This window comes from Hyperoodon ampullatus (assembly GCF_949752795.1).
Source record: "Hyperoodon ampullatus genome assembly, chromosome: 16".
Taxonomy (NCBI): Eukaryota; Metazoa; Chordata; class Mammalia; order Artiodactyla; family Ziphiidae; genus Hyperoodon; species Hyperoodon ampullatus.
This window is the reverse complement of record NC_136929.1, coordinates 4,209,601-4,225,955: the sequence shown is the minus strand read 5'-3', so window position 1 is coordinate 4,225,955 and position 16,355 is coordinate 4,209,601. Positions and strand designations below refer to the sequence as shown.

The following is a 16,355-nucleotide window of genomic DNA, read 5'->3' as shown; positions in this document are numbered from 1 at the left end:
TCAAGATCTGTTTTCCTTTGCCACAAAGCATAAGTATCAACACATGTGTGCCCGCACACACACACACACACACACACACACACACACCTTCAATCACACACTCACAGGCATATATATCACAGACACACACATGATTTTGACTGTAAATTTGACCCACCTTAGAAGATGTATTCCTGGAATACTGTTTGTTGTCATGACAATCAACAAGTTGGAACAATGGAACAGTTGACTAGAAATAGCACAAGTCAACAGTTATTGTTACTAACTTATTTTAAATAAATTTAACTGTAGAGAAAACCTTTTCTTATTCAAAGCCCAAGTAGAATTTTGCACTGTTCAATTGTAATATGTATTCGTCTGGTTTGCTATTTTTTTATGTAAGTGAAAACAAAGTTATCTGTATATTTGGTACAGATGTGCTTTTCTCATAGTGATCTTTAAAAATGAGATTTATAAACTTAGCTGTTCAAAATAAATCACCTTCAGGTTTTGTAAAAAAAAAAAAGTTGGGGGGAGACCCAAGGAACCTATCAAAAGCAAACAAACAAACAAAAAAAGCTTTTCTAGAGCTACTAAGTAAGTTCCTCAAGTCACAGGAATGTGACTGAACCAACCATAGCTAAATTCCATTGTAATGTCAAAGATGCTTCAACCATGCACCAGCTTCTCCTGGAGGCCTCCCCATGGTGACAGAGACCCTGCCCAGAGAGGCAGCACGTGCTTGGAGGCATTTCTCAGAAGCTTTGCTGAGTTGTGAGTTTGTTACCGAACCAAAGTTGTGTCCGCTTGCCTACACACAGTAAAGCCAGTCTACACCACGATGTCGTGGTGAAGGAAATGGCAGCATTTGTTGCAGGCACAAAGCAAGGAGTCCAGGCAGCTCATGCTCAAAAGACCCAAACTCCCTGTTGGCTTTCAGGGAAAGTTTTTGAAGACAAGGTGAGAGAGAGGGTTGCAGGGTGTTCAGCTCATGGACACTCTTCTGATTGGTTGGTGGTGAGGTGATTGGGCATCAACATCATGAACTCTCTGGTCCCAGCCAGTCTGGGGTCTATGTGTTTGTGGGTGGCATCTAGTAATTTTCTCCATTTGTGGGGGGTTTCCGTATCTGCAAAGCAGCTCAAAGAACATGGCTCAGAATAGCGTCTGTAGCCCTTGAGGAGAAGCTAAAGGTCCTTGACTTTGTTTAATGGTTAAACTACTATTATTTCGTCTTACTTGACTGTTTTCCTTTGCTTCTGCATTTTCTCACTTTTCTGATTACGTTTATTCTTTGAAACTCAGGGAAGACCTAGGAAGCTAAAGTTTTTCATGAACAAGAGGCAGGTGGAGGACATGCCGGGGTGGTGGAAGGGAGTCTGTCCCAGGAAGGCCCCAGAGGGTCCTGCTCAGTTACAAGCTACTCCGTTTCATGCCTGTAGTGCAAGTATAGAATTGAGTCAGAAGAGAATAACTTAATCATAAAATATCCTATGAGATCTTAAAAATATCCTATGAGATCTTAAAACCTCATGAGACTGCATTCTATTTAAAACATATCCATGTATAATAATAATTCCACCTCTTATTTACCTTCCCCCTGCATTTTTAAGCAAAATTTTAACTTGAGGAAGATGCCTTGTGATGCTGTGCAATTTTCTTCCTCCTCCCATCCCTCTGCAGGAGACTTGTGACTGAGCTGAGAGGCCCAGAGGGGTCAGGATGGAGTGTGTGTCCCTTGGCCAATTCCCGGCTTGGAAATCTTAAGCAAGCTTCAGTTCCCTTATAGCTTAAATGGGCACAATGATAGCTCTGCTTTTCAGGATCCATGTGACGATTAACTGGGACGTGCTTCTACAATATCCAGTGGAGTATTTGACACATTCTCAGTTCTCACCACCTTTCCCTTTGAGTAGAATTAGTCAAACAGCATTAATCCATCAATGATTTTTAACATGCTACAGCCTGATTGTTACAGCCTTCTACTCCATGGTGGAAACAACATCTGGAGCATTCCCTTGATGTGTCAGTCTTTTGAAGACAAAACAGCAACGATTCCTGGTTCCACAAATGCTAAGTCTCTGATGTTTCTGGCTCTGGACATTGAGAGATTATCCATACGTGGCCAAACGTTACTGTTCCAAGCTATGTATGAGTTAAAAGGAGATGATAAAGAAAAAAACAGATTGTTTGAGCTATAAGTAAATGATTTTGAGACAAAAAAGATAATATAAAAGACATTGAATATTGAGTTCTAAGATTTGAATACTGGGAATTGTGGAACCATTAATAGGTGACATCGTTGGAAACTGTCAGATGAAACACTTGTACATATTCACCTCGGTGGGTTTCGACCACTTTGTTGAGGTTAGGGGGGGAAACATCAGCAGAGCATGGCTAGTCTACAGGAATGACTATAAACCATGGCCCACAGTCATTCTTACCAATTTTCAAGTGTTAAAAATGTAGAAATGCACATGTGATTGTAAACCTTCGAGTGCTTCACAATGGGAAAAAATAATTAAAAAGTGAGAACTATGATCTTTTTCTTCTATTTACTCCTTTTATCTCAGAACAGACAAGCATATTTTATAGTTTAAACAATTCTACATTGTTAATAGCATGTGTTATAATTTCTCAAAATGTTCCTTATTTCATTTGGCTTAGTTATTTATCTGATTAAGAGATTCGTTAATGACAGAGCACATTGACTAAAGCTCCCCACATATGCAAGATATATTTTTTCCAGGAAGTACTCTAATTCTGCACACACATTGCAACCTGAATATAGAAAGTACATCACACACAGTACCTTATTTAATTATCATTAAATCATCATGAACTAGAAATGGAGAATTTTTTTACTTCACTTTTAATCTGTTTTTACTCCATTTTATAGACACTAAGATAAAAGTTTAAAATGTCATCAGAAAGGGTCAAATAGAACTCAACTCTGTCTCAGATTCTTGGTTGTAATATTTTACTAGGCATATTTTTCTAGGATTACTTTGTCCTGTGTATGGTTTCACTATTAGGTGATTTATTTCAAAGGGAAAATAAGCACTTTTCATCTACAAAAAGTAAACTTTTAGTATTTTCTGGTACTAATTTTCCCAATTTAAGATACAGTTTTGCTGATAAGTGAGACCTATATTTCTGGTGAAATCGACCTACACATTATTGAATAGTGGGAGAAATGTAAAATTTGCATAGAAGACATCGAGGTCTATTTTTTTGGATCATCCTCATACCAACAAGCTTTCTGATTACAGAGGAAAATCCAATGAATCTTAAAGCATCATTCCTGCCATCAGGCCAACTGCCCTCTAAAATCCCCTATTTTGATTGGGTTTCTCCTGAGCCATTACAGACTTAATAGCCCTGTCTAAATTGCCCAGATTAACTTCGCAGGGCTCCTTCTGCCCAGAATTTTACTGTTACATTCACACTGCTTCATGGAGCAGGTCAGAGCTGCTGTAAATTCCCACCATACGCTGAGGTTTAAAGAAATATTTGAGTTCCCCATAGGTGGAGCTTGTTAATTGATTAACTTTAAGAATGTGAAAAGGAACCATGGTGTTTTGCATATTTGACTTTGTAATGTTACCAGGAGCTAATTATTCTTTGCAAGATGTCAAGTGGCCACTCTGAATGGAATTCTAACATATGTTGTGATCAACAAGTGGGAAAGAAAAGAGGGCACCAGGAACATGGATGGAAAACTGCCGTGAGAACAAGAAAAATTAAGTCATTAGAACTGCTTATCATTAAGACTTTAGTCACTAGAATTTTGTGAATTTTAGGCAAGATGGCTCTGACCATCCTAACCCAACCCCTTGCTAATGTGGTTGCCCTTGACCTTTACCTTTTGTTCCATGGCCCCAAACCCCAGCTCACTCATCCTCTGGGGAAAGAGAAAGCCCCCAGGAGCTGGTCCTCAGCTCCCCCCTGGTGCTCGGCTGCATCAGCTAAACCTCCTGTGTCCCCCTGCTTGGCAGTGATGTCCCTTCTCCACAGCCAGTGTCCTAGATTCTCATGACCTTCCTCAAGGCCACTTTGCCTCGTCATCTAAACCTCAACTACTTTCTCTCTTAAAAAACAGAAGCCACAGGCAGTGGTTCCTCCACTCGCTGAGATGCTTCTGGCCATTGGACCGTATAAGTCACCTGACCCTAATGTGGAGAAGGCAGTGTTCCTCTACTGTGCTCCGAGTCCAAACCCTCTTTCTTCCTCTGCAACTTCCTTCTCCCTTTCTTTTAAAGTTTTTTCCAGTCTTCATGTGCTTCTGCCTCAGCTTATAAGCTCCTGAAGTCTCTCGCACTCCCCACCTATTCCACTGGGCTGTTTCATTTAGACTCCTCCCAGCCAAGGTCAAGGACAAAGAAGTCCTCCCAGACCCCACATCCACACCGACAGAGTGTGCTTCTCGCCCACACCATCCTGTCCCTCACTCCTATGGTCTCCTTGCTGTTAATTCTTTCTTCATCCCTAAAATGTTAGCGTCTCCTTTCTGGGGAGCTCATCCACTTCCATGGTTTAGTCATCTGCATGTTGATGACTTCCAGACCTTATTTTCTAGTCTTTTCTGAATTTCAGATCCTTATAGCCAATTATTTCTTGGAACACCACTTGAACTTTAGCAAGTTGTTCAAAGTGAACACGACTATGGTAAAATACAGCCTTTCTCAAAAACACACTCCTCCTCTTGGGACGCCTCTCTGGATGAATGAGGCCCCCATACACCCCGCTTCCCCGGACGGAATCTTGCAAAGCATTATCGACACCTCTCTCTTCTCCTCCCCTGTGGCCAGCCAGGCCCCTCCTCCCAGCCATCTACCTCTCCATCTCCTCTGCCTCTCGTCCCTGCTGGTCTCTCACTGGGTCCACTGGCTTCTTTAGTTGCCTCATCTCTTTCCAGGGAATCTCACTGGGCTACGAGAATATTCTTTCTGAAACTCCAATCTGCTCATACCTGTTCTTTGTTTCAAGAACTTCGGGACAGCCCATTCCTTCCAAGACATCGTGGAAACTCTTCTGCAAGATACACATAACTCTGGCTACTTGTCCGCTCATCACCCATGGCCCCTCTCACTAGAGGCTCGGACTTGGCTGACCTATGCGAGTTCCCCACGTACATCATGCGTGCTCCAGCCTCTGTGCCTTTGTAGGTGTTGCTAATTATTCCAGGGACACCCTTGAGTCTTGGATTTGCTTGGGAAAACCTTACTCAAGTGTCACTCTTGGAACCGAAGCCTCCTCCCCGCCCCTAGCTTTCCTCCTTGTCCCCTTCCTACACTCTCAAAATCAGGCCAAGTTCATCTCTGTTATTCTGCTTCCACACTGCGTCACAGCTGTGTCTTCTCTTGTCCCTGCCCACGGATATACTATCTTTGCTCTTGAGCCTCCACGGATGACTTCTTGATCCTTCTATCCTCAGCTGCTAGTATTGTGTATTTGGTAGGTGATTCCTTTGTGTTTATTGAATGAAAGGAATAAATCAATGTGTTAATCAACCATTTTGTAATTAAAAGATATTGACAAAAAGAAATAATAAATTGCTCTAAATTTAAAATCCTGACTACAAATATTAATTACAAAGCATACAATAGAACCTGCCGAATTTCTATATGAAATACACAAAACACTTGTGACCTCCTCTGGGAAAGGGTGCAGCTCAAGTAAGAACTAAGTAAAACAGTGTGAATACATTCTGGTACAGCAAGAACTTTTCTTCCTTCCGGAAACATCATGTGCTATTATGGACCAAAGCCTTATAAACACATGGGGACACAATGTCCAGGTGATTTCCATTATCCTGGAGACCAAATATGGCTGAAGTGACTTTTAACCACTGGGGTTTGACCACGCACCCAGCCATAAAGCTATGTGCTTTTCCTCCTCACAGGTATTTGAGCAAGACCCTTCGAGAAGAAGTATCAACAGCAGAGCATTCTCTGAACAGGGAGAAATTCGCAGTTTGGAAACAAGCCCTGAATGTAATTGGCTTCAGTAACTTGGTGAGTCATGCCATAAATATTCCACCGAGAAAATCAACCCTCTACTAATTTATAAAAGTCATTCATTCAAAACACTTCTGTGCTCCTGGAGTTTGCATGCTAGGGGGGGATAGACATAAACAAGAGTACGCTCAGGGCACAGGTGCCCTGGAGACAGGCAGAGGATGGGCTGCCGTCTTCAAGGAGGTGGTGGAGACCTTTGCCCATTGGAACCGTGTGAGCAAAACACATCAAAGAACTTTGCTTTGACTCAACAGAAGACTGGCAGATGGAGGGAACTGTTTACTGCCAAGAATCACTTTGACGAGTAATTTAATCACCTTATTAAACTATCTTCTTCAACAACATGAACTAGTTTTTTCATTCTTAAAGAATTACCAAATACCTGCCAGCATTACAAAGCTGAAAAGTACTATTTAAAGGGTTTAAACCCACTGCTGTGCGGTGGAAATGTCTACGATTCTGGAAATGCCCTAGGTCTGTGCCATACAATATGGCAGCCACTGGCGCTGTGGTACCAGGGAAATGGAGTTTTAATTTTTCTTAGTTCTGATTACTTTAAATTGAAAGTCTTGTGTGGTTCGTGGTTCCTGAACTGAATGGCTCAGGTCTAGAGAATAAGAGATAGGAAATGACCTAACCCTGAGACCTCTCAAATTCCCACCAGTCTCTTTCCTTTACACATCCTCTCTGTGTCCCCTCATTCAATGTGGCATCAATTTGAATTACAGCCAATTCCTCGTTAGCGATCAATGTAAGATCTCATAGGGGTAACTTTGGTATGCACGTCGTTCAGGACCCCAGTTTTAGTCACAGATTTAAATATGCTTTTTTTTTTCTTAAACCAGTAAGTTGATTGATTTGGGTCTTTGTCTCTTCCCTTGTCCACATGGCTCATGGGGCAAGGAGTGGGAGGAAGGGGTGCGAAGGTGGCGAAAAGGAAAGGGTAAGGAAGTGGGGACTCACCCTAAATGAATTAGCTCGGGCCTTCACCCCAGCCTCACCCATTCAGAGACTGATGGAATCCTAGGGACGTGCAATCACATGGTACTTTGTACTTTGTTGCTCTGCTCATCCAATCTCTGTATTACTGTCTTTCCCTAATTCCTACCTGTTTGTACTTTTCTGTCTTTGCACTTGCTACTGTTGTACTCTTTTCTTATTGTTTTTCCCTTCGTAAGTGTCTGAAATCTCTGCTTCCTTATGGGAAACTGGGATATAGACGTGGGTAAGGAACCATTCCACCAAAATATCAGTTGCTTGGAAATGGGGCTTTAAAAATCCATGATTGATCCTCAGAGGCAGGGCAAGCAAAATATACCTTCCACCTAAGGCAACGAGTAGGGAATTTAAGTTTTTTGATGAAAGAAATATGTGCAGTTAAGCAAACGATGTGAAGGTAATCACTTCATCTTGATCCTTTGGGGTGACTGGGATGGTGACAACTTAGTCCACACAGGAGGAAAAGATCATGTCCCATAAGATTGGGAGGAAGGTATTTCTGGGCTGGCAAGACCCTTGAATCAAAGCTTATGACTGTGGTCCTAGGAGATCCGACCACAAAGGTGCCTCCACCCTGTCTTCCATCACGGACACAGAAAAGCAGCCCCTGCCCCTGCTCACAGAGCAGCTTATCTCTACCTACCTCTGTCTTGGCATCACAACACTGTAATCCGTGTTCAGGCTACTTTTCATAGCTCTGCCTACTTCACTGAACTGGATGGTCCTTGAGGACACAGCGAAGTCTTGCTGTCTGTATCCAGAAGTACCTCTCTCCTAGGGCACTGGGACATTTAATGAGGAGTTAATGGATTTATTTTAAAAAATTGGGGGGGGGGGAGAGGGAGGTGTCAAGCAGCTTAAGATGCTCGAAAAATGTTATTCAGACAAGCACAAGTAAATACAATTAGAGACACTAGTTTGTGATTTGGAGATTACCAAAAACATTTCTAAGTAATGCCACAAACATAGAGTATTATACCTGAAAATTACAGATTATCCTTTTCAATGCTCTCATTTTAAGGTAATAAAACTGTACCTTGTCCTGAAAACTAAAAGTTCTGGAGGAAATTCAATGACCATATTGTGTCAACTGTGTATTTATAAAGCAAATGAGAATTGTTCTTAGAAAAACTTCCACAGACAGGAGCTTTTTCTTCCCAAATTACAAATGGGGAAACTGGGAATTTAAAAGGTTATGTCACTTGCCCTAAATGAGGCTTAACCACTTTTGCTATTGACAGCATAACACTAAATAGTTGTAATTCTGGGGAAGTACCTTTTAACTTACAGCTTTTCCTTGACTTTTTATTCTTACCCCCAAATGACTGTCCAAAACCGAATCTGAGGTCTAATTTCTTTCTTTTTGCAGCATTCCAGGTTCTCGGATATTCTTTCAGCAAACACTCTCATCCTTCTGCTAACATCCATTTTTTCCCTGAGTTTTCCTTAAAATACCTTTAAAAATTAGCGTTTTGTTTATTTCATCATGGAAGTTTTCATCACACCTCCATTAATTTTCCAGCAGAAATGAACAATTCTGTAAGCATAATAGCAGTTTATTTCAAAACAGAGAGAACTAAGAGATGGGCTCTGATGCTCTCTGAGGAAGCAGCTGAGTGACCCTGAAGTCGGCTTAGCCTCTGGTAACAGTTCTCCCAGCCCTGGGGTGACATGTGTGAAGTCCGACCCTATAGGTGATGTCCAGCCAGTCAGACCATGGTTACACAACCATTCATGCTTCATCCTGATACTTATCCAGAAACCATTCATTTATATCAGAACACGTCACGTCCTCACTGTCTCTCGTTTAAGGAACAGAAAAGTTGGCTGCGAGAAGGAACACTGAGTTTCCCGATTTTGATTCTGAGCTAGAGATTGGTAGTTCTCTAACGGGACGTTCTGGGTCTGAAAAATCACAGTGCCCCATAGCAGGCACATCATTTTTAAAACCTACTTGGAGGTTTTTCAAAGGATTGGTCTTTGAATCTTTCTTCTGAGCAGCGCCGCTCATCTCCTCTATTTCTCAACCGTGTAGGAGGTGGAGAACGTGTGTGTGATTCTAGCGGCCACATTACACCTTGGAGACATTCGGTTCACTGCTCTGACCGAGGCCGACTCCGCCTTTGTGTCTGACCTCCAGCTTCTGGAACAAGGTCAGTGGGACAGATCTAACAGTAACCTCATTGATGTGCAGTTTTGCAGACTGGCCAGTGGATGGCGACACAGTACAGAAAAGTCAGGAGGAATCAACCCTTTTTTGCTGGAGTGGGATTCAGTGAGGGTGGCGGAGGGGAAATAAAGAATTGTATCCTCTTTCTTCTGCTTTCTTCTTTCTGGTTATGTGAATGAATAAGATGTACGTTTATGTCACAGTAACAGTGGTGATGCTTCGGCACATAATTGGGTTTATTTATATCGTTCTAAGTATTCTCCGCCCCTCCCCCTGCCATCCCGTATATTTGGGGAGCATGTTATTAGCTGAACATTTAAACAGAACACAGTTACTTCCCTTTAAAGATCTTGTCACAAACCTCTCTCTCCCTTGAAATTGCCTTGTCAGTCACTCCCAGATTTTTTCAAAACGCCTTAAAACCACAGGTTGTCGTGACCAGCATTATCTTCACCTCATATCAAAGTAATTTAACCAGGAACTGGGAAAAAGCATTCAGGGCCATTTGTGAGGGCAGGAGGGAAAGAATCCTGCAGTGATTTAATGCAGGAACCCTGAGAACTCATTAACGTTTCGATTCCTCTAAGTCATTGTTTCTCTAGCTGAATTTGCCAATTGCAGTGGCAGTTTCGTTTCTTTAATACACACATTTTCTAATGGGTCTATACAAACTCCTCAATTATAAACTACCATGTTCTCGCTGTCAAAAATATGTATTAACTTTATGCTTTCGTTTAGTGGCTGGAATGTTGCAAGTATCAACGGATGAATTGGCGTCTGCTTTAACAACTGATATCCAGTATTTTAAGGGTAAGTTTCTCTGTGAAAACGTTTACACTGTTGAGAGGCCATTCTGATGAGCTGGTCGCCTTTCTTAGCTAGTGACTCATTTTAGACAAATAAAGTCATCAATCCAAGAGGATTTATTCAATTAGAACATATGATGCGTTTGTGTATGTGGTGCCAGGCTGCCCTCTTCTGTGAAGAGCATCCTTTTCCTTCTTCCTCATCAGTCAGGATAAGAGCTGCCATTTATCGGGCACTTAAGAACTGAAGGGCATTGTGGCAGGTGCTGTAAATGTTGGAATTTTTAGTTCTTACAAATTGCTAAGGGGTGGGCTTAACTATTTCCATGTTAATGAATGAGAAAACTGAGATTCAAAGAGGCTAGATAACTTTGGACATGAAATCACCACTAAATGGCATGCTTGGAATCAGACTCTAATGCCATCGGACTCCCGAGATGAATCTTTGTGCTGTAGGATCTCCACTCAGTGGCAAGAGAGTGCCTTTTCTAAATGTTCTTCACTTATCCACTATAAATCATTGCCTTACCAAGCTGCCTCTTTATCGTCATTTTGAGGACTCACCGTCCAGCTGATATTGTTTTTTCTCAAAATCACTGCTATCCTTACCTTCTGTTCCCAATGGCCCTACTTGCGGAGACTTTGGCATGTGGCTTGTAAATTCCGCCTCATCCCTAGAGTTCCCTTTCCATGTTCCCAAGCTTTATGGGTCTCCCCATTATCCACTGAGTTGCCCAAAAGCCAGTCCTGATACTTCGTCCTCCTTCTGCACTGAGTAGATCAGCCACAAGCCTGTTCTACCCCATAAATCCTTCTCACTCTCACTCTCGTCCCTTCACTTTCATCCCCACGCCCTTAAACTATCTTTCTTTACTTGATGATGGCAAGAGAATCTGATTAGTCTTTCGCCTGGCCTTATCTCACTTTACCTTCCTTCCGCACTGCTTCAGGAATAAGCTTTCTGGAATGCAAATATGATTTTCATCCATGGATAACAGCCTTGAAAGGATACTCCAACTCCTTTAGAGTAAATATCATCCCTTTTGGAGGTCCTGAGAGGTCCTTTATTATTGGGGCCATACCTCACTTTTATGCTTCATCCTCAGCTATTTTCCCACCAGTGACCTTGTATCAAGAAATACACTTTCTTGAAGTTCTCCAAAGGCCTTATTCTTCCTCACGGCTTTTTTTTTTTTTTTTTAATTGAAGTAGAGTTGGTTTACACTGTTGTGTTCATTTCTGCTGTACAGCAAAGTGATTCCGTTATACCTATATATATATTCTTTTTCATATTCTTTTCCATTATGGTTTATCCCAGGACATTGAATATAGTTCCCTGTGCTCTACAGTAGGACCTCGTTGTTTATCCATCCTATATGTAATACTTTGCATCTGCTAACCCCAAACTCCCAACCCATCCCTCTCCCAGCCCCCTCATGACTTTTTAAAGAAACATTGAACACCCCATTAATATCTGTAATTTTAATATATCCAGGCCTCCCTCCTTACTCCCCAGCCCTGTGGGTGAGAACCCCACCATCACGTTAGCTCTAGAGACCTCCATCCTATAACATCACAAGTGACATCTGCTTTCACCGCCACTTTGTGTGGTTGCATCTCAGCGACCTTGAACTCATGGCCGCTTGACTCTTCACGACCTGCTGGTGCTTTTTTGTTTGTTTGTTTGATCTCAGCTTGCCTCAGAGGCGGGTCTCCTTTACCTGTGCCTCTGTTGATGGACAGCTCACTAAGCCCTCCTTCCCCATGGTCAGCATCCTATTACTGGACTCCCTGTGGGTTGAGTTGCAGTGGTACCCAGGTTGGCCGAAGCCATAGAATGTGAGCTAGATTCTCACTCCCTCTCAACTCTCCAGCATAAGTGCTGGCCTAGCCTCAATCCCAAATCATCTTCACTTATTTTTTTCTTGGTTTCTCTTCTAGGCTATTCGCCACCCAAAAGGTTATCACTCAAGATTTCAATCACCAACATTTTGAGAATAACATAGAAATTTCTACCTTAAGGCCCAATCTTGCTCCCAACCTCCTGACCCCCACTTTGGTTAGCAGGATCACTTCTTTGAAAATATTGAAAATGTAACGAATTTTCCAGATGCCTTGAGGAGGACTCCGTATCCAATGCAGTGAGCTGTTATCAGAAAGCTAGTTAAGAGGGCCCTGCAAAGAGTCAGTTCCCTCACTGAAAGGAGATGATGCAGCCTGCCTGGAGGTCAAAAGCTGGGGTCAACACTTGCAGCAAATAAGATTGACGTGTGCACGGCACTCACTTTAGAGAAATGTGTTTTCGTAATCACCAGCAGAGGCTTTGTCTATGAGAGTCATAATATGTTTTTTAACATCTTCTGCTGTACGTGGATGTGGAGGGATAGATAGGAGGACACAGCTTGGTGGCTTCTGAACAAGGGAAAGTCTTGTGCTTATGCCTCCTCCCTTTCCTGCTCTCCCAGGAGAGATGATCACACGGCGACACACCGTAGAGATGGCTGAATTTTACCGGGACCTCCTGGCCAAGTCCCTGTACAGTCGTCTGTTCAGCTTTTTGGTGAACACGGTGAATTGTTACCTTCACAGTCAAGAGGAGTCCAGCAGGTAGGTGTGACGGACGCTGGTGATAACCGTGATTCCCATAATAGTGACTTAACTAGACTCGCTCTTAAAGATGCTTCATAATCCAGTGTCACCCATAGGTTAAACTATCATTAAAACATTTCCTTTTAGCGCGATGATTTTACTTCAAGGATTTGATTGACTAATTTTAAGGGATTTAAGCCCCCTCTGCCCATATGCACACCCCTGGATAAATTAATCAAATCATCTCTCGTGCATAGAGACGCAAATGCATTCTCTCTGGACTGAAGGCATCTATGGCCTTTTAATCCCCAAGAAGTATAAAAAAATATATAAATCTGGGAAGAAGACAGTTCAAGAATATCTAAAGCACTTCAGTCCGTTGAGAAGCCCATGTCTCTCTGGAAACAGTTTGATGATGTGTTTCAGCTCGGCAATTCCTCCTGTTTTCTTCACTTGTTTTGTGGATTATTTGATGAAGCATCTCTATGGTAACCATTTTGACTCCTGGCCTTAGTCATCTTTAAGGAGTAGTGTTTCAGGGCTGTTTGATCATCTAAAAATGATAGATCTTCTTGGCATCTTGTCAGTGGAAAACTTTGTTAGTATTCTTGTCTCCAATAATGACCTTGGGCAGGGCAGGCCATTGGGAGCAAAATTGCATCCAGAAGTCTTTACACGTATGCTGGTCTTTGAATGCAACCTCTTGAGGATTTCTTTGTTGTCCATACAGACTTCACCAAATTCCTGAAAACAGCTCCTTTTAGAGGTTACTTGGAAAACATTAGGGCTAATATGTATTAATGGGAAAGTTCTTAAATAAATACAGATATCTCAGACGATTTCAAGGACAAAGGCATACTAAATTCTCATTAAAATATACACATAAAAAATCCACTGTGGGCTTCCCTGGTGGCGCAGTGGTTGAGAGTCCGCCTGCCGATGCAGGGGACACAGGTTCGTGCCCCGGTGCGGGAAGATCCCACGTGCCGTGGAGCGGCTGGGCCCGTGAGCCATGGCCGCTGAGCCTGCGCGTCCAGAGCCTGTGCTCCGCAACGGGAGAGGCCACAACAGTGAGAGGCCCATGTACCGCAAAAAAAAAAAAAAAAAAAAAAAAATCCACTGCACATTGATCAGCATGTTCAATATATAGTCTGTGACTTCAGGGTCACTATAGCGTTACCTATGTTTTAGCAGATATACATTGATATTGGATGTGGTGAGGATTCTGGATTTTATTATTTCTTACTCTCAATTTGTGATTTCCCTTTAAGTATGAAGTTTATTCACAGAACAGTACTAGTAGGCTAAGACTACCAAATTCATCTTGTATAAAATCATTGGGAGCTCTGCTGAACTTGACATTGAAAAAATTAACAAATAAATCCAGCTGCACGTAAAAACTTTTAGAAAATTTCCATTTGACATTTAAATCTTACAGAGCCTTAAATTATATAAATGAAAAAACTTATACAGAGTCAAGACTTTTGACTGCACACAGAGAAAATGAAAACATAAACCTTGGAAAACACATTACTTCCCTTTCAGTGGGAATATTGTGTCAATGTGCAAATTTATGATATGAGTCTTGTCTTTATGATTCTTTACTAAGCAAATGAATAAGGACAAGGATTATTGGAAAATTAGAGGTGAATTAATGTATCATAAGTTTAACTTCTAAAAGACAGTTTTCTCATTTGAGTCATAACTCCCATGTTTTCTTCTCTACTTCTCCCATGGGTCACCCAAACCTGAATTTAAATCCAAAACTAATGTAAAGAAAGGTTATGTTTGCAGTATTTCTAATTCACGGAAATTCACGGAAAGCTTAAAGATTTGCAGATTTACAGACCCATTTCCTAAGTCACAGAGAAGTCTCAAAATTTGGATAAACTTAGCATAGGCTTTTATTGTTTATGAATCCCCAATTTCTTTTGGAAATTTTATAATTGTGTTAGAAAAGATTATATTAAAATATATATATATATATATTCCTATGGCTAACATGGGCAGGCACCCTTGATGTTGATGGGAAATGTTTTTCACACTATGTAATTTTTGTAAAATTTGCAAGAGAGAATAAATATAAATAGGATATACTCTAACAAGTTATAAAGGGAAGACAAGTGAAATTTAAGTAGATGACATGTTTGTTCGTAGAACGCGGGGTTCATTTTCTGGATTATAGCAAAACAGGTACAATATAAATAATGTTACACATTTTAAAAAATTCTACTTCTTCTACCTAGTTTCCAAATAGGTTTATCATCCTTGTGATTGTGAAATGAAACAGAGATTCTTACTAAGGTGTAGCAAATAATAATAACTTTAAAATGTTCAAATGATAAATAATTTTTGCATCTCCTAAAATAGGACCTGTTTCACAATTGCTGCACTTACATTCCCAGGATTGAATTATCAGTGTTAAATTTGAAATTATTATTTTTCCTGAATCGAGATCTTCAGTAGATTTTTGGTGTAAACTGGCCTATTGCAGAGGCACCTGTAAGTTAAGAGAGTCTTGGACAGGCAGAGGGGTTGTGGAAACTTCCAGAGACGTCTCCAAATGTCTTCAGACACAGAAACCTACAGTTTATTTTAACTCATTTTCATCATGAGTTCTGACTGCAATGGTTTATATATACGGGCACACCTGAGAAATATAACCTATGGAACAATCCCCTTTTTATCATAGAAGCACCCTAACAATAAGTAGACTGAAGGTTATAAATAGATGAAGTTTAGGAGGTAACTCGCTAGAGGGGTATTGGAGATATACTTTATTTATTCATTCATTCATTTATTCATTGATGGCTGCATGATCTGAAATCCACATTTTTGGAGAGCACAATTTGGCATGCAAATATAATACAGTAAATAAACTGAGTTTCAAGCATACATATGGAGATTTTTTTGTTTGTCACTGAGCCTTCGGGGTCTTACATATGCTTATACTATATTACATTCTTTTGATATTTTAGTTGAGCTAAACATAAACATGTTAGTAATTTATGATTAATTACATTCCGTTTCAATGAATTATAGAAACTTTGGGAGAGTTCTCCAACTGTCTTCAGATACCAAACCCTACGATTAATTTCAACTCATTTTTATCCTGAGTTCTGTGTCCAAGCCTGTTCCTTTGGACGGCACCTGATTGCAAGAACTTTGGTTGGCTTCCAGGACTATCTGAGGATAAAAGAGGTCACACAAGGCTGTCCGCACAGTGCCTGACACAACCAGAGTGGTTTTGCTACGGTCAAATCTTCGTGGTCATGGCTGGAAAGAAGACTTCCCAGTTTATGGCCACTTATTGTGGAGAAATGAGGACTGAGAAAAAATGCAGAAGGAGGTCATGGTAGAAACCCTAGATACAGTCCAGTCTCTTCGTTTTCTTTTGCTTCGGTAATCTCGGTTGTTTGGAGAATAGCAGATAAAGGAAATAATTTGTTCTTTAAGAATACGAATGCCGCTATTCATGTACACTGCTGGGTAGTTTTGTTTTAAAATTCACATATCAATGCAGTGATTTAATTCCCGAAATCATCAGTCGGATATTTTTGGCATCTTACCCTGTTTCTAAATTCACATGGTTTAATTATAAGAAAATGATTTTGTAAGTCAGTATGGAATGTCCTAGGCATCCAGAAAGATTTCCGTCAGCTTATTGCCACGTGGCGCGGGTGTTCCACAGCAGTCTGGCTGAGTCATCGTAAAGGATGGAGATGTTAATAGTGGGGCCTGATGTCTCACAACTGACAACTCACTCTCTGAAATGAGACAAAAATGCATGTG

General features: G+C 41.1%; 1 protein-coding gene across 1 annotated transcript in view; it reads left to right on the top strand.

Annotated features, from left to right (window-relative positions):
* MYO16 (myosin XVI) overlaps positions 1–16,355 on the top strand; it is a gene marked incomplete at both ends in the record, with an annotated part of 485,888 nt that overhangs the window by 271,780 nt on the left and 197,753 nt on the right. The window contains 4 exons of the mRNA XM_079722050.1: positions 5,885–5,996; positions 9,034–9,151; positions 9,907–9,978; positions 12,440–12,581. Of these exons, the coding sequence (XP_079578176.1) occupies positions 5,885–5,996; positions 9,034–9,151; positions 9,907–9,978; positions 12,440–12,581 (444 nt within the window). The remainder of the gene's footprint in view (positions 1–5,884; positions 5,997–9,033; positions 9,152–9,906; positions 9,979–12,439; positions 12,582–16,355) is intronic.